Here is a 24,338-nt window from a genome sequence, read left to right as displayed (position 1 = left end):
CCTTGTCTTCCTCTGTCACTTTCTCTCTCTCTCTCCCTCTCTCACTCTCCTTCTCTCTCTCTCTCTCTCTCTCTCTCTCTCTCTCTCTCTCTCTCATTTTCTCTCTCTTTCTTATCAGGCCTGTCAAGTCTTTCGGGAATGAAAATTACTCACACATACACAGACACACACATATACACACAAGCTGTTGTTAGGTAGAACTGGAAGGAGGCAAATTAAATGCTATGGGCCTGACAGCTCCATTTATTTATTTGTTTAAGTTTTCTGAGAGAAAAGGCCAGAAAAACCTTCCCTAATTCCCAAACTACGTGAAGCTCCTGACGTGACACTCCCCAAATTGTAATTATTTAACATCTTTCTACCTCCCTAGGCTGTAATCTCTCCATAGGCAAAACTTGTGACAGTTTTATTCACAGCTGGATCCCTCATGTCTAAGACAGTGTTTGGACATAGAGTACGTGATCAGTAAATATTGAATGAATGAAATGAATGAATGGAGAAATGAATGATGTTAGCATGTTCACCTCACTGGCAAATTCCCAGATGAAGACATTACTTCAAAGGCTCCTGGCAGCCCTACCAATTTGGCTACCAATAATCATAGTAACAGTGCTTTTGTTTTTTTCAAAAGTCTGATCAAAGAGTGTGTCATATAAGTAAGTTTAATTCGCATCTCTCTCTTTCTCTCATCCTCTCTCTCTCTCCATTTTTCATTAATTTATTATTAAGACATAGCAATTCTTTTTTCTCACTTGTTTCTCAAATTTGCCCTCTTTGTTTTATTCCCAAGTGGACTTTCTTGCCTTATCCATGGATCATAATGAGAGTCTCTAAACCAATCCTGTCTCTTCCCATCATCCTCGCATCAGATGAGTCCTCTTAAAATGTCAACCTTACTGAATTACTCTGCTGGTCAAAAAAAAATGCCAGTGTAGCCCTCTTTCTACAGGATAAAGTACAAAGTAGCATCCATGGCTTTCTGTTTCTGAATTCCTAACTCCTGTTACAGTGTTATCTCTTAGCACTCCCGAATAGAAACATTTTCCCTGAATCAGGCAATGTCCAGAGGAACACTACATATTTTATGGATCCCTGTGCAAAATGACAGTGCAGGATCCCTTGTTCGAAAATGATTAAGAATTTCACAATGGTGACTGGGCGTGGTGGCTCAAGCCTGTAATCCCAGCACTTTGGGAGGCCAAGATGGGTGGATCATGAGGTCAGGAATTCAAGACTAGCCTGGCCAACATAGTGAAACCCCGTCTCTACTAAAACATACAAAAATTATCCGGGCATGGTGGCACGTGCCTTTAGTCCCAGCTACTCAGGAGGCTGAGGCAGGAGAATCGCTTGAACTGGGGAGGTGGAGGTTGCAGTGAGCCTAGATGGCGCCACTGCACTCCAGCTGGGGAAACAGAGTGAGAATTAGTCTCAAAAAAAAAAGAATTTCACAATGATGATAGCACCTCATCAAACCAAGCACAGGGTCCTTCTAAAAATATGACTCAGTCGCAGCACAAATTATATGCTTATGAAGCCAGCCCTGGGTAGGAAGTGCCATGTTTATTTCAGATTTAAGATTTTATTCATTTTGGGCCAGGCATAGTGGCTCATGCCTGTAATTCCGGCACTTTGGGAGGCCAAGTCAGGTGGATAACTTGAGGTCAGGAGTTCGAGACTAGCCTGGCCAACATGGTGAAACCCCATCTCTACTAAAAATAGAAAAAATATCAGCCAGACATGGTGGCACATGTCTGTAATCCCAGCTACTTGGGAGGCCGAGGCACAAGAAATGCTTAAACCCAAGAGGCAGAGGTTGGCAGTGAGCCAAGATCACACTACTGCACTCCAGTCTGGGTGACAGAGTAAGACCCTGTCTCAACAAAAAAAAAAGCAGGGGGTCTGGGTGTGGTGGCTGACACCTGTAATCCCAGCAATCTGGGAGGCTGAGGTCGGTGGATCACTTGAGGTCAGGAGTTCAAGACCAGCCTGGGTAACAGGGTGAAACCCCGTCTGTACTAAAAATACAAAAGATTAGCCAGGTGTGGTGGTGCATGTCTGTAATACTAGCTACTCAAGAGGCTGAGGCAGGAGAATCACTTGAACCCAGGAGGCGGAGGTTGCGGTGAGCCGAGATCATGCCACTGCACTCCATCCTGGGAGACAGATTGAGACTGGCTTAAAAAAAAAAAAAAAAGTTTTATTTATTTTATTTTGTTGGTCAAGAATACCCTTTTTGCATCTTACCCATGAATTTCTCACTTGAAAAGTTAAAGGTTAAGTTCTTCTGCCCTTGGTAGCCTTCTACTTACATGGATTATTTAAGAACATGTTGCCTAACACTTGGTTTAGTTAACTCAAGCATGTGTATCTTTTTCTTCATCAGAGTATTTATGACTTAACTTGCTTTGTATAATTCCTGGTGCTTAGAGGTACCTCAGCAGATAGAAAGGAATTGTTCAATACTATTTGAGAACTTGAATTGGAAGATACACACAAGAATGCATGAGCACCAGGCTGGCCTGGTAAATCCCAAAGCTTTCTGGAGTCACCATAGAAGTAATAGCTGTTCTAGTTGACATTTCCCTCTAAAGCATCACTTTGAGACCCTGCATTTCACCCTTAACCTCTTAGACCCCGTGGTGAGATATGCTTTACAATCTTGCAGCCTTTTCCTGTCCTTTGAACATAACACTAAGAACCATTACAAGACATATTGTAATCTCATGGGAAAGACTTGAGATTAAGAGGAATCTCAGAACCCTGAATTTGGAGACTTACAAAAACAGACCTTGGTCAAAAATGAAGCCAAATGTCATGAAGTGTTAGCCCTCCAAGGAGCCTTTGACATCATCAACTCATCTCTCTTGCTTTACAGAGGAGGAAACTGAAGCTGCAGAGGTGTCTCGTCCAAAGTCATAAGGCTATTTAGTGGGAGGAACACGGGCTCTTCTCCCAAGTTCTTGTGTGACTTGCAAGACAGCCTGCCAATATATCAGGGCAGACAGAACTTTGGGTCAATTTCTAGTCCACGCTTGTAGGTATTTCACCTCTGTGCAAGGCAGAAATTGAATGTAGGCCCAGTTTTCTTTTTAAGACACTTTAATTTTTCACAAAATTCTGGAATTTGGCATCTAACTGTACAACACTCAAGTTATAAAGAAGGTTTCCATTTAGACACAGGGCTTATCGTATCTGCAGAACATGGACACAGTCTAGAGGCATGGGAGTACAAGCAGCATCATGGGTCTGATGAAATGATAGCTCTTGTAGTTGCCAAGGGCACTGGTTGCTAGGCAGGGTACAGAAGAGTCTAACAGTAGCCAAGAGTCCACTGTAAGAAAAGGTGCTGCAGAAGTGGCAAAAGCCCACCACCATCTGCTGATGGAAAAGAAAGGTTTCCCTCTCTGCTGTTGCCAAGGGAGCTGGCTGTCTCCTGGATTTGAGAGCTTTCCAGTACTCTGGAGCCTTCAGTATCCTGCAAGGAAGCTTCGAAGGACCCAGATGGGTTGGGAGAAACAGCCATGTTGGTGTAATGGCACTGTAATCTACACCCGCTCTTTGCTCCTGAATAAAATCGTTCATCTATTGCTAAGTAACATCTCATAGGAGGTTTGAGATTTTTAGAACCAAATCGTAAAAATAACATACCGAAGTTGGAAGGCGTTTAGGGGACCATGCAAACCCATGATTTTAAAACTCTGCTTCATAGAGTTTTAACATTTTGTGAGAGGTTTTGCTTTTGTTGTTCACCTCCATGCTATTTTTTTTTCTTTCCATGTAAGATTTTTAGTTAAAAAACACTACACTTTCAGTAATACGTTTTTAAAAATTTGAAACCACCTAATTCTAACCAAGTCCTTCCCTTCATGAGTAAAGAGTCTGGAGCCCAGAGAGATGAATTTCTTTTTTTTTTTTTTTTGAGACGGAGCCTCGCTCTGTCGCCCAGGCTGGAGTGCAGTGGCCGGATCTCAGCTCACTGCAAGCTCCGCCTCCCGGGTTCACGCCATTCTCCTGCCTCAGCCTCCCAAGTGGCTGGGATTACAGGCGCCCGCCACCTCGCCTGGCTAGGTTTTTTGTATTTTTTTTAGTAGAGACAGGATTTCACCATGTTCGCCAGGATGGTCTCGATCTCCTGACCTCGTGATCCGCCCGTCTGGGCCTCCCAAAGTGCTGGGATTACAGGCTTGAGCCACCGCACCCGGCCTGAGAGATGAATTTCTTGCATTATTATTATTTTGATGTGTTGCTAGAAAAAGACATGTGGGTTTACTCCGTAAATTCTGGGGGGTTATTTTCACTTTCTCACATAGTCAAGGCAGAACCATTCCTAGAGGGACTAGAATTCGTGGAACATTTAAAAGAAATAGAGGAAGATGACTTTGTGGGTGAGGGATGCATGGCTGGAACAGTGAGTCCTCATCTTTTAATTTTTTTATTGGTCACGCTTTTGAAATAAAGTTTTTCTTTCCCCAAAGGATAACTTATTAAGTGTAAAATAAACAGAAACCATTTTATCATTTCGTTAAAAGTTTAAATATAAATTAACTTATGTTCAAAAAAATATCTGGTCAAACCATGTATTCTGGTGTTCTTTTAGAAAACACAACCATTCTTTGGGGCTGAAGAGGTCGCGGCAAGTAGGGGGCACAAGTAGGTCAAGCAAGGCTAGGGGGAATTTACTTAAGATAAATGGAGTAGTTGGGTAGGCAAAAACCAAATAGTCAGTGGAGAGGAGGTAGAAAGAAAATCAATCACATTTGAATAATATGATGGTGTTAAGGAAGCAGTGTATCCATGGCAACATGGGAGAAGAAATGGGTAAGGATGATGCTCTTAGCAAGGATGATTTATTTGGGTGGATGAAACAGAAGATTAACACACAGATTCCAGTAACTTCTCTGTGATTCTTTGGATAATAAAACTTCATGGGCCCATATTGTATACTGAATGGAAAATGGACAAGAACTAACAATTCCCAAAGAGTTGAGATGCGCTAAGATACCTGGTGTTATTGGTTTGGGACAACAGTGTTGCTGAAAGCATTGGAAAGTCTCCTACACCCAATGGAGGAAAAGGCAGCTGTTCTCCACCTTGAATGTCAACAGGAAGCTTCTGGGTTTCAGTTGACCCCCCAGCTTTGTCAGTACAACCTGAACTGAAGCATGGATGGGCAGTTACCCTGCTTATTAGAGCAGAACAGATCACTTATAGGAATGATCCTGGGCCCCGCTTTGCTGCTTCCAAATTATCTCAACAGTTGAGCAGATAGCCAGATTCATTCTGAAATTCTTACAGCAAATCATTTATGAAAAAAATGTTTAGTTTCTTCCTTCCTTTCCTTCCTTCCATCTCCTTCCTTCCTTCCATCTTCTTCCTACCTTCCTTCCTTCCATCTTCTTCTTTACTTCCTTCCACCTCCTTCCTTCCTCCCATCTCCTTCCTTCCTTCCATCTCCTTCCTTCCTTCCTTCCCTCCTCCCTTCCTTATTTTCTTCCATCTCCTTCCTTTCTTTCTCTCCTTCCTTCCCTGCCTCCCCCTCCCTCTTTCTTTCTTTTTTCCTTCTTTCCTTCCTTCCTTCCTTTCTTTCCCTTCCTTCCTTCCTTCCATCCTTCCTTCTGTCCTTCCTTCTTTCCTTCCTTCCTTCCTTCCTTCCTTCCTTCCTTCCGTCCTTCCTTCCTTCCTTCCTTCAGGATCACTTCCATCTTGGGTCCTGGGTGGCAGCCCACAATGTGGGCAAAAGTATTGCCTTGCAAATCAGAGTTCTGCTAGGACACTTGGCCTATTTCTTGTTTCCCTTCTGGAGCAAGGCCTAGTGTATCCCTGGTTTAACACATCTTTCATTTTCTATTAAATACATGTGAATTAATTAGTTGTCAGTGGAATAGATATTCACACCCATGTACACACACACATGCATACCTTGTTCTTAAAATTACAAAATAAACTTGGTTTTCCTATTCCCATTTTTTTTTATTTCTTCTTCTTTCTACCCTTTCCCTTATCCTTGCTTTGTCTTCTTTTGTCTGCTCCTTTCTTCGCTAAAATCCTCAGTACATTTAGAATTGACTCACACTCAGATTTAATCAGATGAAACTTTTCCTACCTGCTGCATATAAACACTTACAGGAATACATAGCACTACTATCATAATCTCATATATTACTTCTATTTCTGGTGTAGATATAATTTTTGGTCTCTTGAAATCTTATAACTTTTTGGAAATAATCCTGAAGCCTTGATTTTGGAACTTAGACTCCCATACCCTATAAAGTATATATTTTGTCAGATATAAACCTAGTCTGACACCAAACAAAACAAAATATTTAGGTCAGGATATAAAGAAAAAGTAGAGACAGATTTGATGTTATATAAGCATATATTATATGACAAACAATATATCTAAAATCCATTGGATATAGAAATGAATGATATTAGAACAACTAATTAACAATTTGAGGCCAGGCACAGGGGGTCACACCTGTAATCCCAGCACTTTGGGAGTTCGAGGCAGGAGGATCACTTGAGGTCAGGAGGTCAAGACCAGCCTGGCCAACATGGTGAAACCCCATCTCTACTAAAATACAAAAATTAGCTGGGCATGGTGGCAGGCAACAGTAATCCCAGCTACTCAGGAGGCTGAGGCAGGAGAATCGCTTGAACCCAGGAGGCAAATGTTGCAGTGGGCCGAGATCACACCACTGCACTCCAGCCTGAGTGAGACTCAGTCTCAAAAAAAAAAATTGAAAAAATAATTAGAGCCTTTTGTAACACTATACACTAAAATTAATTCCAGATGCACTGAAAAGTTAAATGCAAATGTAAAAACCAAAATATAAATATATAGGAACATTTCAGTGATACATAATCTGGAGATGGAGAAGGCCTAAGTATACATCAAAGATAGAACTCATAAAAGAATATTCTAAGGGATTGCATATAGAGATGTTAAATGCCAAAAATCGTCACAAGATTGAAAGGCAAACTAAAAAAAACCAGTGGAAATTTACAACATCGATGACTGACTATGTTTAATGTACTTCAGATATAAATAGATATCCCAAGTCTATAAGGAAAAAAAAATCCCAGTGGAAAATCTGTCAAAGAATGTTATCAGACAGTTTGCAAAAGAAAAGATACTAATAGTAAAAAAATCTAAGAAAACATGTTTGACTCATTAAAAAGTATGATGAGATACCATTGTTACTTATCAGATTAGCAAAGCTTTTTTCTTCTTCTTCAGTAGCATCAACCACTGTTAACAAGGTTGTAGTGAAGTTAAGGCACTCCCACAGTCCCGGTAAGAGTACAAAATGACTCATCTTTACTGAAGGAAAGAAAATTAAGTTTACAGTCAAAAGGGATTAACTGGATATTGAAGCATAATGAAATACTATGTGGCCATAAAAAATGAGAGTTCATGTATACATAACCACACAAAAAGTAAGAACATATTGAAAAAAATGGAAAAGCAAGGCACAAAATAGTATAAAAACATGGTCTCATTTTTGCATGTAGCGTATTTGCTTATTTCTATTTCTCAAACGTACTTTTTCTCAGAATTTCCTGGAATGTTTGTGAAAATGTATTCCCAAACGTACTCGGCAATAGTTTCCAGGAAGGGGACTACGGGAATTTGTGTTTATCAAGTCTCCCCGGGTCGTTCTTATATCAGGTAAATTGGGGAAATCCTGATCAAATCTAATGTAAACTCTTTATTCACTTCATATTGAGACTGAGCTCCAGCAAGGCTCTGGGAGCTGTCAAAAGCAATAGCTATTTAGCTGCGGAATGGGATCTAGAATCACATGTGTCCAATCCCAGATGAACAATCCCTTTTTAAAGCTCCAAGCATATTCACTAATATTCTTAAATTTAACTCCCAACAACTTCTTAATCCCTTTGTAGACAGGTGGCAGGAGTTCTTAGCTCTATTGTTGCACATTCGGTAATGACCTTTCTTTGTTGATAGCAAATGGAAAGTTTTCCATTTTCACCGTTCCCTAGCAATGTGACATTTTCAAACAGTAGCTCAAAACTCTTTAAATAGAAAAGATCCATTTCTACTCTATCGTGACTCAGTAACAGCCACAGGATTCTTCTCAAACTTTCCTAAAAATGTCATCTTTGGGCTGGACTCAAGAGGAACATTTCAGCCAAGGAGACACATTTTCCACTCTGTCAAGAATGAGCGAGCATGGGGTTGGAACATAAAGTGTTTTGCAATCCTCAGAAAAGCAATACTTCTCACCAAAACCATGGCAACGACTCCACGTGACGCCATCAGAGTCTGGGATCATTCAGGAGCCTCATTCTAATTGGAGACTTGGTCGGGGCCATCACCTGTGTTGGTCAGAACAGTCACCCAGTTGCCTGTTGGCTTCAGAAAGAAAACGGTACCCTACCTGACTGTTGCCATGGAGACACTATGGGCAGTGATTCTGAGCTGAGCATCCCTTATGTTGAGTTACTTAGGGGGCAGGTAGCATGAAACGTGCCTCATGTTCTAATGGCTTCTGATTCTTCATTTAAAAAGATAGGCCCTTCACCCTCGCACCAAATGGAAGAAATATGTTAAAACACAAGGTATAACATGACTAAAGTTACTGTTTTCTCATCCAAATATTAATAGTTCCATTTGGAACTTACACTTGTGAGATAAAAGTTTAGAGTCCAAAATCATGGTTGGAAATTTGCCTGCCTAAGTTTATAACTTTCTGGCCTTGGATGAGCTTTTATATCTTAGGAGCTATGACCGGGAATAATAATAATTCTCCTCAAGAATTATTGGGAGATTTCAATAGATGATTTACGTAAAACACTTCTGTCCCTAAGACTGGCACTTTCCAATTCTGTTAGTAATGAGTCCCCTTCAACTTTCTTACTAGAAATTATCAACATGAGAGGGACAGGGAAAAGGAATAAAAGAAAGGAATAGGAAAGAGCTGATCTGTAGTGAATTAATGACTCCATTTCTTCTATTCACCTCATTTTCTGCCTTTTCCATCTCACTCGATGTGATGTGTTACTCCTGTGCCATCAGTTTTCCCTTCATTTACATGGCATAACTTCTTCTAAGGGACCATCACTCCTGGGCACAGCCAATGTTTAAGGCAGTAATGACTTTTTAAAAGGCATATGCTTGCATTCCCATTGCTCCCTTTTCTTCTTTAGATTCAGTATCCAGAAAATAGGTGGGCTTTCTTGTGAAGCAGCCATTATCAGTACAAAGCATAAAGGTCTTTGATAACCTTGCAGAGTTTAGAAAGTGGTAAACTCATTAATGCTGTCCCAATAATCCTGAAATTGTTAACTATTATTTGTTGTTAATATTGAGATTACAGCTATATACAGATGCTATCTATACAGAAGGCTAGAGCTCTTGGACATTGAGGATTATGAAGCTTAGCAGACTCAAAGTTAAATCTATGTTTTCCATTCCCAACGTCCTTGCCCCATCCTGTTGCCTCTCTTTGGCATCAAGAAAGGCCTATCTACCACCAGCAGGCATGTGGCAGAGGTGACTATCTAAGTTATAAGCAAAATGTCACCATGTCCTTCAGTCCTCATATTTTCCTCCTCTTCAACCTGAAACTCTAAGGAGACCTGTGCAGCTGCACCTGGTTCTCCCTCTTCTGAGTGCCTCTGCTTTCTCTCCCAGGCACAGGTGAGTGAACTCTACCAATCTTCCTAACCCTCAATGTCCAAGAGCCCTGGCCCACCTATCTGTACATAGCAATAATCTCAATATTAACAACAAATAATAGTTAACAACTTCACAGGATTATTGGGAAGGCATTAGTGAGTTTATCACTTTCTAAACTCTACACTCTCTGGTTGCAGTCCCCATGTTGTGCAGGATAGTTTAGCTCCCATTCTTGAGCTGGAACCCAGTCCCAGCCCCGAGCTGCAAGCATGGAATCTAGTCCTGGTTCTCCACTATACTCGACCCACAAGTTTCTATGCATTTTTAAATAATTATTAAACAGTGGGCTGCTTCTCTGACTCAATAGGCTTCACACCTATTCTATGATTATAGAATATTAAGGAAACAAATTTTCCCTTCTTTGGTAAGGTATGTGCTTAGGGTGGTGGTAGAACTTGCTACTTGTTCCTGAAGTTCATTTTGGAGAAAAATCACAGGGTGGAGCTGTCATGGAACATTTATGTTTTTTAAAAAAAATAAAAATAAAAAATAGGCCAGGCGCGATGGCTCATACCTGTAATCCCAGCACTTTGGGAGGCCGAGATGGGCGGATCACCTGAGGTCAGGAGTTCCAGACCAGCCTGGCCAACATGGTGAAACCCCGTCTCTACTAAAAATACAAAAATTAGCTGGGCATGATGGTGGGCGCCTGTAATCCCAGCTATTCAGGAGGCTGAGGCAGGAGATTCGCTTGAACCTGGGAGGAAGAGGTGGCAGTGAGCCAAGATTGTGCCACTGCACTCCAGCCTGGGAGTCGCAGAGAGACTCTGTCTCAAAAAATAAAATAAATAAAATAAGGTGCTCCCTACCTACCAGACATGAAAATATATATCATTATATATCATTAGTCTAGAATAAAATAAATGGTGTAGCACTGGAACAAGAATATTCAAATGAGGAGATCAGAATACAAAGCCCAGACCTCTGAGTAAAGAGGCGACTTAAACACAAACATATGACTCCCAATTCTGATGACAATGGCTGAAAGAATGCAAGAATAGAAAAAATACTGCTTTGATTCTGGAAGCCTAGAAAGACTGACACCCAAATGTCAGAATCGTAAGAAAGATTTCTGCTGTTGATAAAACATATTGGGATGACGTAGAGAAGACACCAAGAACTCACTTCCCGCGACCTTCCAAAGATAAGCATGAGGTCCCTAAAAAGATGAATGAAGAGAAACCTCCATGAATACCTGTCACTTAGAGTTGGGTAGAACTGGGAGTGGAAAGAAGGCATGGACCAAAAAGTCACCTTCTGTTCAAACAGTATTTTTAGCTATGATGGATCAATGAAGGTTTGCCAAGAGCTCTGGGACACAAATGGGTGCAGCAAGCTGAAAGCAGGGACGGGAAGGGAGGCTCTGTTCAGCAAAGCACAAAAAGGCATCCAGGAAGGGGCCAAGCAAAAGCTGCAGGTGGCTGTGCTCAGAGAGCAAGGCAGCTTCACCAAGCATAAGGCCTCTGGAGCAAGGTTTCTGTCTGAAGTGTCAGGACTGTCCTATCTGCAGTGGGAAGCAGCCACTGCAGTGGGAAGCAGCAGAGAGGGATGGGTTCGAGCTCAACCTCTCGTATCAAAGCTCAGCCGAACCTGGAGAAGATGACACTCAGGAACGAATTCCACTGCTAAGATCATCTGGGACTTGGCTCTCTGCCACTCCCTTTAGAGTTAGACCCTGACGGGGCAGCCAGGCCTCCAGCTTCAGAGAAGAGAAAGATTCCAGTAGCTTCCATGTGATTGGAACAACAAGGCTAAGGGAAATGGGCAACCTGATCATACTTTGTGGGAAGATCAGAACAACCTTTTAGGAGAGCTATTGTCATACGTATCAAATGCCTTGAAATTTGACATTTCCTGTGACCAAGTCATTCTACTTCTAGGAGTGTTTCTTAACGTCATATCAAAGACGTGGCCAAAAATCCACTGGAAAGAATGTCTACTGTGATTTTTAATGTTAAAACTTTAAAAAATCTAAACATTCAGTAATAGCCAATGGTTCAATGACTTATGGAATAACCAAAAAAAAAAAGAAAAAGAAAGGACAGAAATACTCTACAGCTACTAAAATAGCATCATTTGATGGGTATTAAATGGCATATGAATGTATCTTTGATATATTACTAATAAAAATCAGCTAATGAAGGAACCCTTATAATGTGATGCCACACAAACATATAGGAAAAAGGACCTCAACTTCATGAATGAAATATTAGCAAGAAGTATCCCTAGTTTAGAGATTATCTTAGTCTGTTCAGACTGCCATAACAAAATGCCATAAACTGGGTAATTTATAAGCCACAATAATTTATTTCTCACCGTTCCAGAGGCTGGAAAGTTAAAGGTACCGGCAGGTTTGGTGTCTGATGAGGGCCCCTTTCCTAGTTCATAGAAGTCCCTCTCTCACTGCCTCCTCCCGTAGTGGAAGGGGCCAGACAGCTCTCTGCGGCCTCCTTTACAAGGGCACCAATCCCAAAGATGAGGGCTCTGCCCCCATGACCTAGTGACCTCTCAAACTTCTTAACACCATCATCTTGAGGATTAAGATTGCAACGTGTAACTTTTGGAGAGACACAAACATTAAGACCAGAGCAGATAAGTATGTTTTCTCCTAGAAGCTTTTCTATATTTTGCAGTGTTTCTGCATTAAGCGCATATTGTTTTTGCTTCTTATCCCTTTATCTCTTTGTGCTACATTCTAAGAGGACAGTTTAGCTCAATCTTCTAGTTCACAAATTCATTTTTAGTTGAGTTTATTTTGATGAATGAATTTTTACTTTGCGATTAGTGTTAATAGGAAAGATATTATTTTTTGAATTTTAATTTTTTAAATTGTAGTACAGTACACATAAAATGTACCCTATTAACCATTTTAACTGTACAATTCAGTGGCATTGAGTACACTCACACTGTTGTATAATCATCACTAAGATCTTGCAAAGCTGAAATTCTGGTTCCATTAAACTATAACTCCCCATTCTCTCTTCTCCCAGTCCCTGGAATTCCCCTTCTACTTTCTGTCTCTATGAGATTGGCTACTCTAGGTACCTTATATAAGTGGATTTATACAGTGTTTCTACTTTTGTAATTGGCTTATCTCACTCAGCATAATGTCTTCAAGTTTCATCCATGTCGTAGCATGTCAGAATTTCCTTCCTTTTAAGGCTGAATAATATTCCTTTTTTTTTTTTTTATGACAGAGTCTCGCCCTGTCACCAGGCTGGAGTGCAGTGGTGCAATCTCGGCTCACTGCACTGCAACCTCCACCTACCGGATTCAAGCGATTCTCCTGCCTCAGCCTCCAGAGTAGCTGAGACTACAGGTGCATGCCACCGTGCCCAGCTAATTTTTGTATTTTTTTTTTAGTAGAGACAGGGTTTCACCATTTTGGCCAGGATACTCTCGATCTCTTGACCTCACAGTCTGCCCACCTCAGCCTCCCAAGGTGCTGGGATTACAAGTGTGAGCCAGCGCACCCGGCCCCATTTTCTAAATATACCACATTGTGTTTATCCTTCGTCCATTGATGGATACTTATGTCACTTCCCCTTTTGGCTATTAAGAATAATGCTGCTATGAGGGTAGACGTACAAGTATCTCTTCATCTCTCTGCCTTCAATTCTTTTGAGTATATACCCACAGGTGGAATTGACGGATCATACAGTAATACTGTGTTTAATATTTTGAGGAGCTGCCATACTCTTTTCCACAGTAGTTGCCCATTTTGTATTCCCATCAACAGCACACAAGGGTTTTTATCTCTCCATATCCATGTCAACACTTGTTTTCTGTTTTACGGACGGTAGCCATCCCTATGGGTGTGAAGTGATTAATGTATTATTTTTCTGTTGATGAATTCTCTTGCCTGTTTCTGAGAAAGGCCTGTTCCCTTTGTTCAAATTGTTCCCTTAAGGGCATGTTCTTTCCTTTGGTTAAGTTTGGAGTCTGTGTTAGCCAGGATGGTCTCGATCTCCTGACCTCGTGATCTGCCTGCCTTGGCCTCCCAAAGTGCTGGGATTACAGGCGTGAGCCACCACGTCCTGCCTAGGTATGCATTTTTAAAACTGTTATTTCTGTTATTTATAGGAATCAGGTGTGTGCTGAGTTTGCCATCTTGAAACAGAAAATATTTGGTATTTTTGCTACTAAAAAAATAGAATAGGAAGTATAAATTACTACAAATTAACACCTAGAACCAGATTGTGGCTTACATTAGAATTTAAGTAAATGAAGAAGTTGACATTATACATCAGTAAGCAAAAGAAATTTTTTAATAAGTGGCAGTTATATATAGTTTCCCAACTATTTGGAATGAATTAGAGTTACAGCCTAGCCTCAAACCATATACCAAATTCCATATGCAGAGATATCATAATCAAAGGCAAAGAACGTGAACACATAGGTTAGGCTCAGGAGGGGCAGGATGAACCGGAAAAGAGAGTTTGTGTGGGGAGTAATGCGTACATAGGAAAAGACCGCAAAGGCTGGAATAAGGAGTCACCACAAGATGCTATACCAAGTAATCTTATAAAAAAGGAGTTTGGGGAAATTGATCTGGTAATGCTGTGTAATGTGTATTGCGAGGAGAGCCCACTAATAAAAATAAGAAAAGAAAGATGTGAGATGGTTTAATCCAGATCTGAACTGACGATTCTTAACTTTTGTAAGTCTCAGAGACTTCCGCAAATCTGATAAAAATCATAAGCCAGTCCACAGAAATAAGCGTTTACATAAGCCAGTCCATAGAAATATGCGTTTACAAAAAATATGCAAGCAACATTTTTGCATACAGAGGCAGAGATTTAACAGGGTCCCTGAAGACCAAGTACTTGAGGTGGGAGGGAGAGGAATTTATTTTGTATTCAGGGAAAATTGAGTTTATCTCCCCAGCTAGCATGTTACGGCCGTGAGGATAGTAACTGTCCCATTCACCACTGTATGCCAACAGCAAGCAATGCTTTCACTTAGCAGGCAGTCTAATATGTAATGAATGATTGAATGAATGTAATGAATTAATGCCTTCAATCTTTAGAACTGAAAAATCCGCAAACAATTAAACAAGAAAAAAGAAGTATGCGAATGGGTGATGTCAAGTAGTCCAGTGATTTCTCCATATCGAAGCAAAGAAATTTTGTCTCCTAGCAGACCCTCTTTAGTGTCATTCTTTCACTATTTGTAATGGAATTTTTCTCTCTGTTTTCTTATCTCCCCTCTCCTCTGATAATTTTTTTTTTTTTTTTTTTTTTGAGACAGGGTCTCGCTTGTTACCCAGGCTGGAGTGCAGTGGCTCAATCTCGGCTCACTGCAACCTCCGCCTCCCAGGTTCAAGCGATTCTCATGCCTCAGCCTCCCGAGTGGCTGGGATTACAGATGTGCGCCACCATGCCCAGCTAAGTTTTGTATTTTTAGTAGATATGAGATTTTGCCATGTTAGCCAGGCTGTTCTCAAGCTCTGACCTCAGGTGATCCCCCCTGGCCTCTCCAAGTGCTGGGATTACAGGCATGAGCCACCATGCCTAGCCTCCTTTGATAATATATCTCTCTTCCTTTAGAAATTCTGTTAAAAGGTTTTGTGGCCACTTGCTTAAAGATGATGCCCGAAATCAGTGTTCCAGCCCTGACCTCTGAGCCTTTCTCCAGCCCTACATCTTAATTGTTTATCAGGCACCTTGTTTCTTATTTACCAGGACACCAAAAATTCAGATTGTCTAAAACTAAGCTCATCATTTTTTCAGAGTTCTCTGTCAACTTTATTATAGCATAACTATAACACATGTTTTCAGAACCCTACATCTTTAAGCTTTAAATTAAAGGAGCTTAAATTTGGAAGCCGTAGTTTTCTTTGGGAATCTAATGTGTGCTATGGACCCATACCCAAGAAAAAAATGCATATATGCAGATATAGTTGCATACATTAAGTAGCTGTATTTCTTGCAGCATATCCAAAGATCCCAGACTAACAACCCCTTGAAAGATAGTAATATGTATTTGTTTCTTTCTTTCTTTTTTTTTTTTTTTTGAGATGGAGTCTTGCCCTTGTCACCCGGGCTGGAGTGCAATGGCACAATCTCAGCTCACTGCAACCTCTGCCTCCCAGGTTCAAGCAATTCTCCTGCCGCAGCCTCCTGACTAGCTGGGACTACAGGCACATGCCACCACACCCTGCTAATTTCTTGTATTTTTAGTAGAGACGGGATTTCACCATGTTGGCCAGGCTGGTCTTGGACTCCTGACCTCGTGATCCACCCACCTCGGCCTCCCAAAGTGGTGGGATTACAAACGTGAGCCACTGCAACCAGCCAGTAAGCATATAATTCTGTCCTCCTTCACGTCACCAAAATCTTCTAATTCTTTTTGTTCAAAGTGTTTTTAATATTTTCCCCTCTTGTTTCCATTTCCACTGCCTTTGTCCAGTTCAATCTAAGTCAGAATGACTTAATAGCTAGAGAACTGAAAGAGTCTTCTAATTGGCTAACTCTAACAATGGGAGATCTTTATAAACTTTTGTCTTCATTTGATTAAGATCTATGATATTGAAAGACAAAATAATTGAGAATTCTTATTTATAATGGTTATAATGTATAAAATGTGTTGTTTAATGGAAAACTTGGAAAACAACTTGTTCCTATCACATTTGGATAAAAATTCACCAGTAAAACTGCCTGGGCCTGAATATTTTTGTATGTGTGTGTGTGTGGGAGGGGTTATAATAATCAATAATGATTTAATAAACATATTGCTATTCAGATTTTCTGTGTTTTTTTTGGTATCAATTTTGGCAAGCTTTAGTTTTCAAGAAATGTATCCACTTTAAGTGTTTAATTTATTAGCACGTATTTGTTAATGATATTTTCTCATTATCTTTAATGTCTAGAATATATGGTTATAACACATTTTTTAGTCCCGTTATTGATAAATTTTATTCTCTACTTTTATAATCAGATACTTTGGGAGGCCGAGGCAGGTGGATCACTTGAGGTTAGGAGTCCTAGACCAAACTCACCAACATGGCGAAACTCGTCTCTACTAAAAATACAAAAATTAGCCTGGCATGGTGGCACACACTTGTAATCCCAGCTACTCAGGAGGCGGAGGCAGGAGAATTGCTTGAACCCGGGAGACAAAGGTTGCAGTGAGCCGAGATCGTGCCACTGCACTCCAGCCTGGGTGACAGAGTGAGACTCTGTCTCAAAATAAATAAATAAAATAAAATAAAATAAAGTCAGTCTAGTTAGGAGTTTTCAGTTTTGTTGATCTTTGCAAATAACTAGCTTTTGGCATTGTTACTTTTTTCTACTACTTGTCTGTTTTCTATTATAAAGATTTCTGATTTAATCTTTATTATTTCTTATTTCTACTTACTATGAACATACTTCTTTTTTATCTTCTTATGGTAGAATCTTAGGTCATTGATTTCAAACCTTTCTCTTTTTCTAATATAAGTATTTAAAACTCTAAGTTTCCCTCTAACCACTGCTTTAGCTGTATCTCGTACGTTGTAATATGGGTTATGGGAAATTGTGACATGAAATAGTTATAATATGTTGTGCATTTTTTATTATTCAGTTTAAAATATTTTTTATTACTCTTGTGATTCTGTTTTGACTATGAATTATCTAGAAATGTATTGCCAAATATTTTTGTTAATAGCATATTGCTTTTGAGTAATAATTCCAGTGTGGTCAGAAAATGTACTCTACATGATATCAATTATTTCAAATTTATTAAAACGTATTCTATGGCCTAGTATATATTGGTAAATGTACCATGTACACTTGAAAAGAATGTTTATTCTGCAGTTATTGGCTGTAGTGCTAAACAAGTATTAATTATATCAAGATGTTTGATATTATCGCTCAAATCTTCTATGTCATTAGTATTTTTTTAAATCTAGTTATATCAGATGTTGAGAGAGGAGTCTTAAAATCACCTACTGTCATTTTGAAATTGTCTATCTAGTCCTTTAATTCTGTCCATTTTTGTTTCATGTATTTTGAGGTTCTGTTCTTAAATGCATATCCATTTATAATTGCTATGTCTTCCTGATGAATTCTCCCTCTTATAATTATAAAATTTCCATTATTTATCTCTAACAATACTCTGTGACTTGATGTCTATTTTATGTGACATTAATATAGTTATTCCAGCTGTCTTATGCTTGCTGTCTGTATGGTATATCTTTTTTTCATCTACTTACTTTCAACCAATCTGACAGTTTATATATAAAGTGTGTCTCCTGCAGACAACATATAATTGAATATGGCTTTTATAAATTCTTTCTGATAAACTCTGTTTTATTTGAGCATTTCAACTATTAAAATTTGACGTAATTATTGACATGGTTGGATTTGGATCTACCATTATATTACTTGTTTTTTGTTTGTCCCTATGCTTTCTGTTCCTATATTCCCCCTCTCTTGCCTTCTTTGGATTAGTTGATACTTTTAGCATTCCATTTCCATTTATAGGGTGTTTTTAGTTATACCCTTTGTGTTCTTATTATTGGTTACAGTATAATCATTAATTACGACTGTCTACCTATAGTTAGTATTATACCACTGCATGTGAACTATAGAAATTTGGCAGTCATAAGAAGTCCTTTACATTATCACTGTAATCTGTATTACATCTATGTTCCTTAAGAGCATCGAAAGACAAAGTTATAATTTTTCCTTATAAAGTTATATATGTTTAATTAAGAAGAAAAATAAATATCTTTCATATTTATTAATAGAGTTACCATTTCTGACATTCTTTATTCATTCCTGAGTATCTGTGTTGTCTTCTGGTATCACTTCCCTTGAGCCTGAAGAATTTACTGAAGCATTTCTTGTAAGAAATTATATTATTTTTTCTTTACCTGAAAATGTCTTTATTTCGCCTTCATTCCTAAAGGACATTTTCTATTCTGAGTTCGTAGATTGGGGGATGGGGTGTTTATTTGTTTCTCTTTTAGTTTTTTATTTTCTAACTTTCATCGTTTCTGAAGAGAAGTCTGTGGCTATTTAAATCAACACTTTTCTTTTTGTTTTTTTGAGACGGAGTCTCGCTCTGTCGTCCGGGCTGGAGTGCAGTGGCCGGATCTCAGCTCACTGCAAGCTCCGCCCCCCGGGTTTACGCCATTCTCCTGCCTCAGCCTCCCCAGTAGCTGGGACTACAGGCGCCCGCCACCTCGCCTGGCTAGTTTTTTGTATTTTTTAGTAGAGACGGGGTTTCACCGTATTAGCCAGGATGGTCTCGATCTCCTGACCTCGTGATCCGCCCGTCTCGGCCTCCCAAAGTGCTGGGATTACAGGCTTGAGCCACCGCGCCCGGCCAACAGTTTTCTTTATACAATGTGTTGTTTCTCCCCCACCTGTTTTTAAGATATTTCTCTTTATCTTTGGCTTCAGTCATTGGATTATTATGTATCCAAGTGTGGTTTTCTGTGTATACATTTGCTGTAGGGTTTATTGAGCCTTTTGAATCTGTACATTTTTTTTTTCACCAATTTCAGGAAGCTTTTGTGATTTTGAAATTGTCTATTTATTCTTTTAATTCTGTCCATTTTTGCTTCATGTATTTTGAGGTTCTGTTCTTAAATGCCTATCCATTTATAATTGCTATGTCTTCCCTCTTATAATTATGAAATTTTCATTCTTGATCTCTGACAATACTCTGTGACTTGATGTCTATTTTATGTGATGTTAATCTGCTCTACTTCAATTAAATTAAAACCTGCTCTATGGCTCTGCTATACTTCTGAGACCCTAATTACCTAACATTAAACTTTTAGATATTGTCTCACTAGTCCCTGAAGCTCTGCTCATTTTTTTTTTCATCTTTTTTCTCTCTCTTCTTCAGTTTGATCTATCTTCAAGTTTACTGACTCACTCCTTTGATATTCTTCTATTAAGTCCATTCAACAATTTTGATTCCAGATACTGTATTAGGTTTTCATGTTTCTACTTTGTTTCTTTATGTGTTCTATTTTGCTGCTGAGATTTCTTATTTTTTGTCCATTTCTTTTACTTCATTGAACCTAGTTGGAAATAACTATTTTAAAGTATTTGTCTGATAATTTCAACATTTGACTCATCTCAAGGTGTGCATCTGTTCATTGTCTTTTCCATTTAGAATTGGTCACATTTTCCCAGTTTTTTATGTTAGAGTATTTTAGATTGTATTCTGGACATTGTGAGCCTTATGTTATAGAGACTCCGAGTTCTGTTGCAGTCCTCTGGAAAACACAGTTTTTGTTTTAGCTGATGATTAATCCAAGTGGATTCAAACTTTAAGATCTCTCATCAATGTATACAAAGAAAATGGAATATCCATGAGGAGGAGTCTGAATTTCCAAAGATAGAATGTGTTTGGAGGAGTGGGGCAATGGGAAACTTATGTTATAGAGACTCCGAGTTCTGTTGCAGTCCTCTGGAAAACACAGTTTTTGTTTTAGCTGATGATTAATCCAAGTGGATTCAAACTTTAAGATCTCTCATCAATGTATACAAAGAAAATGGAATATCCGTGAGGAGGAGTCTGAATTTCCAAAGATAGAATGTGTTTGGAGGAGTGGGGCAATGGGAAAGAGAACATTGTAAATACAGCCCTCAGAAGTTAATAATTCAATATTATTTAATTTTCACCATTACATGTATATGATATATATAATCTATTTGTGCTATAGATACATAATGTTGGGAACATACTTATATTTATTGATAATATACAATTTTGACAGTTTTACAGTGTTTTAATTTTTCTAAGAAAAGCACAACCCCAATAGACCTTTGAATTCCCAGGAGAATTCCAGATTCTCATAATACTACCACTTATCAAAATGTCTTTACATGTGCCACACATTCTGCTAAGCAATGTGCATACACTGTTTTATCAAACTTTATAGCAACACCACCAGGGAGGCGTTATTTTTATTTACAAATGAGGAAACTGAGGGTCAGAGAGGTTAAGCAACTTGCTCAGGGATACATAGCTATTAAGGGGGTACAGATGAGATTTGAACCTAGGTGGAACTCTGTCTCCCCTCTTGATATCATTGGTTGCCACCCAAGTGGAATTAGATGATATTTATCTTATAAATGACAGAGTGTGGAGAGAGAGAATGTAGCACTGCGAAAATAACATGCGCTTCAAAGAAGAGACAAGTATTCTAATTCTAGTTTGGGACAGACTTACTGCAAAACCTTGTAACTTTCTCAGCTTCTCTCCTTCTTCTTCCACTGTGTCTACAACAGAAATTAAAATGTACTTCATAATAATTTTCAGAACTCTTTTAGAAATAAAATGAGATGAGCTATGAATGTATGATGAAAATATAATGATTGTAATGATATTTAGCCCAACTCACAAACTAACACTTCTTTTTCTAAGTTTTACAGTTAAGACTTCAACAAAGAAGGACTCAGGAACAACTGGCTAACCAAGGCTTAATACCACGTGAGTACCTGCATCTCTTAATTACTGATGTACATAGGGCCACACCATTTGGGAGCTGGAAAGTGCCTCAGAGGTCATTTAGTTTAAGCCAATGCAATGGTCTCCCAAGATCTTCAAAGCGTTGGTATCAGCAGAAATCCCAGACCTTGGATGCTTTGCCCCGACTGCTACCTACTCACCTGCAAGGGGCTCCTTTTAATGATACTGGTTTTGCCTAAAATTCCAATGTAGTGGATTTGTTCTCAGGGTAAACACAATTCATTATGGGCACCCCTGACTCATCTACTTTTAAAATTGGATATAATTAATATTCTTTCCAGAAGCATCAATTACATCATCTTTTTCTCACCTCCTCAGTTTCAGTTCTGTTTGGGGTATTTGAGTCCACAAGTAATTGAACATCAGTCAAGTATTTCCTCTCTAGCAGGTGGAGTGGTAATACCATTTTGGCATAAATGATATAATGTTGAATTACTGGCCACAATCTGGGTAAAAGAAGAAGGATTATTGTATATTTTAGAAGATATATTTTAAATTTTCTACCAATTCAACAATGAAAGCTAATTCCTGGTTATCTGTGGAAATAGAGAAAAGGGTACTCTGGATGAATAAGTCATGGGTGAAGCTGCTTCAGGCCATAGATTCTAACTTCCTCTCCAATAAAATTTAAAAATTCAGATCTATAATGACTTGTGCAGAAATTCAGGTGTCTGTAAAATGCTGTTGTGACTGTTACTTCAGAGTTCAGTACACAACAAGCAAAAGTTTGCCCTTGAAAAACTGTAGTGTAGTTAGTTATATGGAATCCCTATGTGTAGGTCTGTAAAGTGTAGTTAGTTATATTAGTTAGAAAAAATGTTGCGTAGTTAGTTATGTGGAAGCACTATGACCCATGGCTAAACATTGAAAGTTTAGTCTTTGTTTCAGAGACAGAACAAAACTAAGAATTTTTAAAGCCTCTTGTTTTGTAATTGAAAAGTAATCCTTTGTTCGTGGCTGAGCTCTACAAATAGTAAACAGTATGTGACCTTAAACTGGGACAACTCTTTTAGAGGTTTATAAAGTACAAAAGAAACAGCTCAGCCTGCTATTTCAAGGCTGTTTAAGCAACGTTGACAACGATGCTGAGAAAGCAAAGGAGCAAGTCGATGTGTGGCCTGTTTCATCTTAGCCTTTCCTTGGAGGTGCTAAAGATAGGGAGAAACCAAAGGTCTGCAGATGTCAGATCAGGTCAAGACAATTTCGCTCAAAGCTGATAATCTATCCCTTCACTGATTTTTTTTCTCTTTAATTCTGGAAAGGCAAATGGAGCAGATGGACCCAGGACCTTTCCGTAAGCCCAAGTTGTACACACCTGATTTAAAGTTTGACTCATGTGCTTAAATACTCTGGGCCTGGGTCTTGCAGCTGGCATTAGGCTGAGAATAAATATTTTTTGAAGGATATGGGGTTATATCTGAAAATTAGTAAAAACACCCAATGAAGATGGTAATTAACGCTATCATACATTTTAAAATAACACCTATCATGTAAGTTATATAAGTCAAATGTTCCTTTGTATAGTAGAGTCCAATCAAGATATAGTATTTTGTTCTGCAGGAATTCCAGAATCAAATAATATGCATATTAACAAAATACCGCTTAACTCAAATTTTGCATCTTTAGTCCATTGCATCATTAAGATAATTTCTAGAAAAAAGAATCCTACAAATCATGAAATAATAAAGCATTTTAAAATCACGCACTATGACGAAGGCTTTCCCCAATCTTCAGCTACTTCCTCTCAACCAGGCTTTCCAAGAGTGTAGATTCTGCTACGGAAAAGTGTCCAAGTCATGACAGGTGCACACTGCAGTCCCCGCCTGTACAGATCTTTTCTACTTAGCTCTTCTCAGGAAGCTAGAGATAGGATGCATCTCTTCACCTGCTGATGGTTAGCCTCTTCAGCCCAATCAGAGATTAAACATGCAATCTACATGCATTTCAGCAGAGCAATGTGTTTCCTCTGGCACCTAAGGAAACATGTCTAAATGCAAACGACTGGGAGAAGGAAAGAGGAACCAAGGGCCTCAGGATGTTTTCAATTCAATATAATTCAACAAATTTTATTATAAACCAGGCTATATACAGGGGACTGTGCCAGGCACTTTAGGGATAACAATAATAAGCAAGATGGCCCCTCAGAGAGAGTCAAGATATTAGGGAGAAAGCTGATAAAAAGCACACAGAAGCAGGCCGGGCACGGTGGCTCAAGCCTGTAATCCCAGCACTTTGGGAGGCTGAGGTGGGCAGATCACGAGGTCAGGAGATCGAGACCATCCTGGCTAACATGGTGAAACCCCGTCTCTACTAAAAATACAAAAAAAAAATTAGCCGGGCCTGGTGGCAGGCGCCTGTAGTCCCAGCTACTTGGGAGGCTGAGCCAGGAGAATGGTGTGAACCCAGGAGGTGGAGCTTGCAGTGAACCAAGATCGAGCCACTGCACTCCAGCCTGGGCGACAGCACGAGACTCCGTCCAAAACCAAAACAAAACAAAAAACCATAATCCAGTGTTCAACTCATTACCTTACACAAGAAGACTTTATTTTTTCATTCTTTTGTTTACATTTTTTGAAACAGAAAGTGAAAGGAGAAAGGAAAGGAGGAAGGAAAAAAAGTTAATATTCCTTAGATCCTACCTAATTCTGTGATTTTCTAATTTTTTAATTGTTAAATCTTATGCACTATATATATGTGTGTGTGTGTGTACATATATATACATATATATATGCACTGGCTGAGGCAGTGTCAAGGGTGTCTGCCCCATTTGCTAGGCCCCTCCTCATCCCTTCCAGAAGCCCCCTGATAATTCTCTCTGCAGTGCTGGTTCTCCTCAGAATAGAGTTTGAAAACCCCGACCGATCCCAATCCCTGTTTGTCTTTCTTGTTCATGAAACTGAGGTTGAAGAGGCCTAAGAGATTTTTCCGACGTCCCAAAGCCTAGATCTCATGTGGTTCTATTTTCTACAGTTTCATTTATGAGAATGTAAACCCATGCCAGATAAAATTATTCATAAAATCTCGCTTTATTCATAAAATTTGAAATAGTTGCAGTCTTTTTAAACATGTCATAAATTGTCAAAACTCAAAGCTGATGGCTAAGTGAACTGTTAATTGTCCTTATCAAATAGCAATACTTTTTTTTTTTTTTTTGAGA

General features: G+C 39.2%; 1 protein-coding gene across 1 annotated transcript in view; it reads left to right on the top strand.

Annotated features, from left to right (window-relative positions):
• Nucleotides 1-24,338, top strand: part of MYOCD (myocardin) — a 96,265-nt gene that overhangs the window by 18,406 nt on the left and 53,521 nt on the right. The window contains exon 2 of the mRNA XM_011933291.1: nucleotides 21,077-21,142. Coding sequence (XP_011788681.1) covers nucleotides 21,077-21,142 — 66 coding nt within the window. The remainder of the gene's footprint in view (nucleotides 1-21,076; nucleotides 21,143-24,338) is intronic.

Source organism: Colobus angolensis, unplaced genomic scaffold (assembly GCF_000951035.1).
Source record: "Colobus angolensis palliatus isolate OR3802 unplaced genomic scaffold, Cang.pa_1.0 Scaffold125, whole genome shotgun sequence".
Taxonomy (NCBI): Eukaryota; Metazoa; Chordata; class Mammalia; order Primates; family Cercopithecidae; genus Colobus; species Colobus angolensis.
This window is presented reverse-complemented; position numbering and strand designations above follow the sequence as displayed.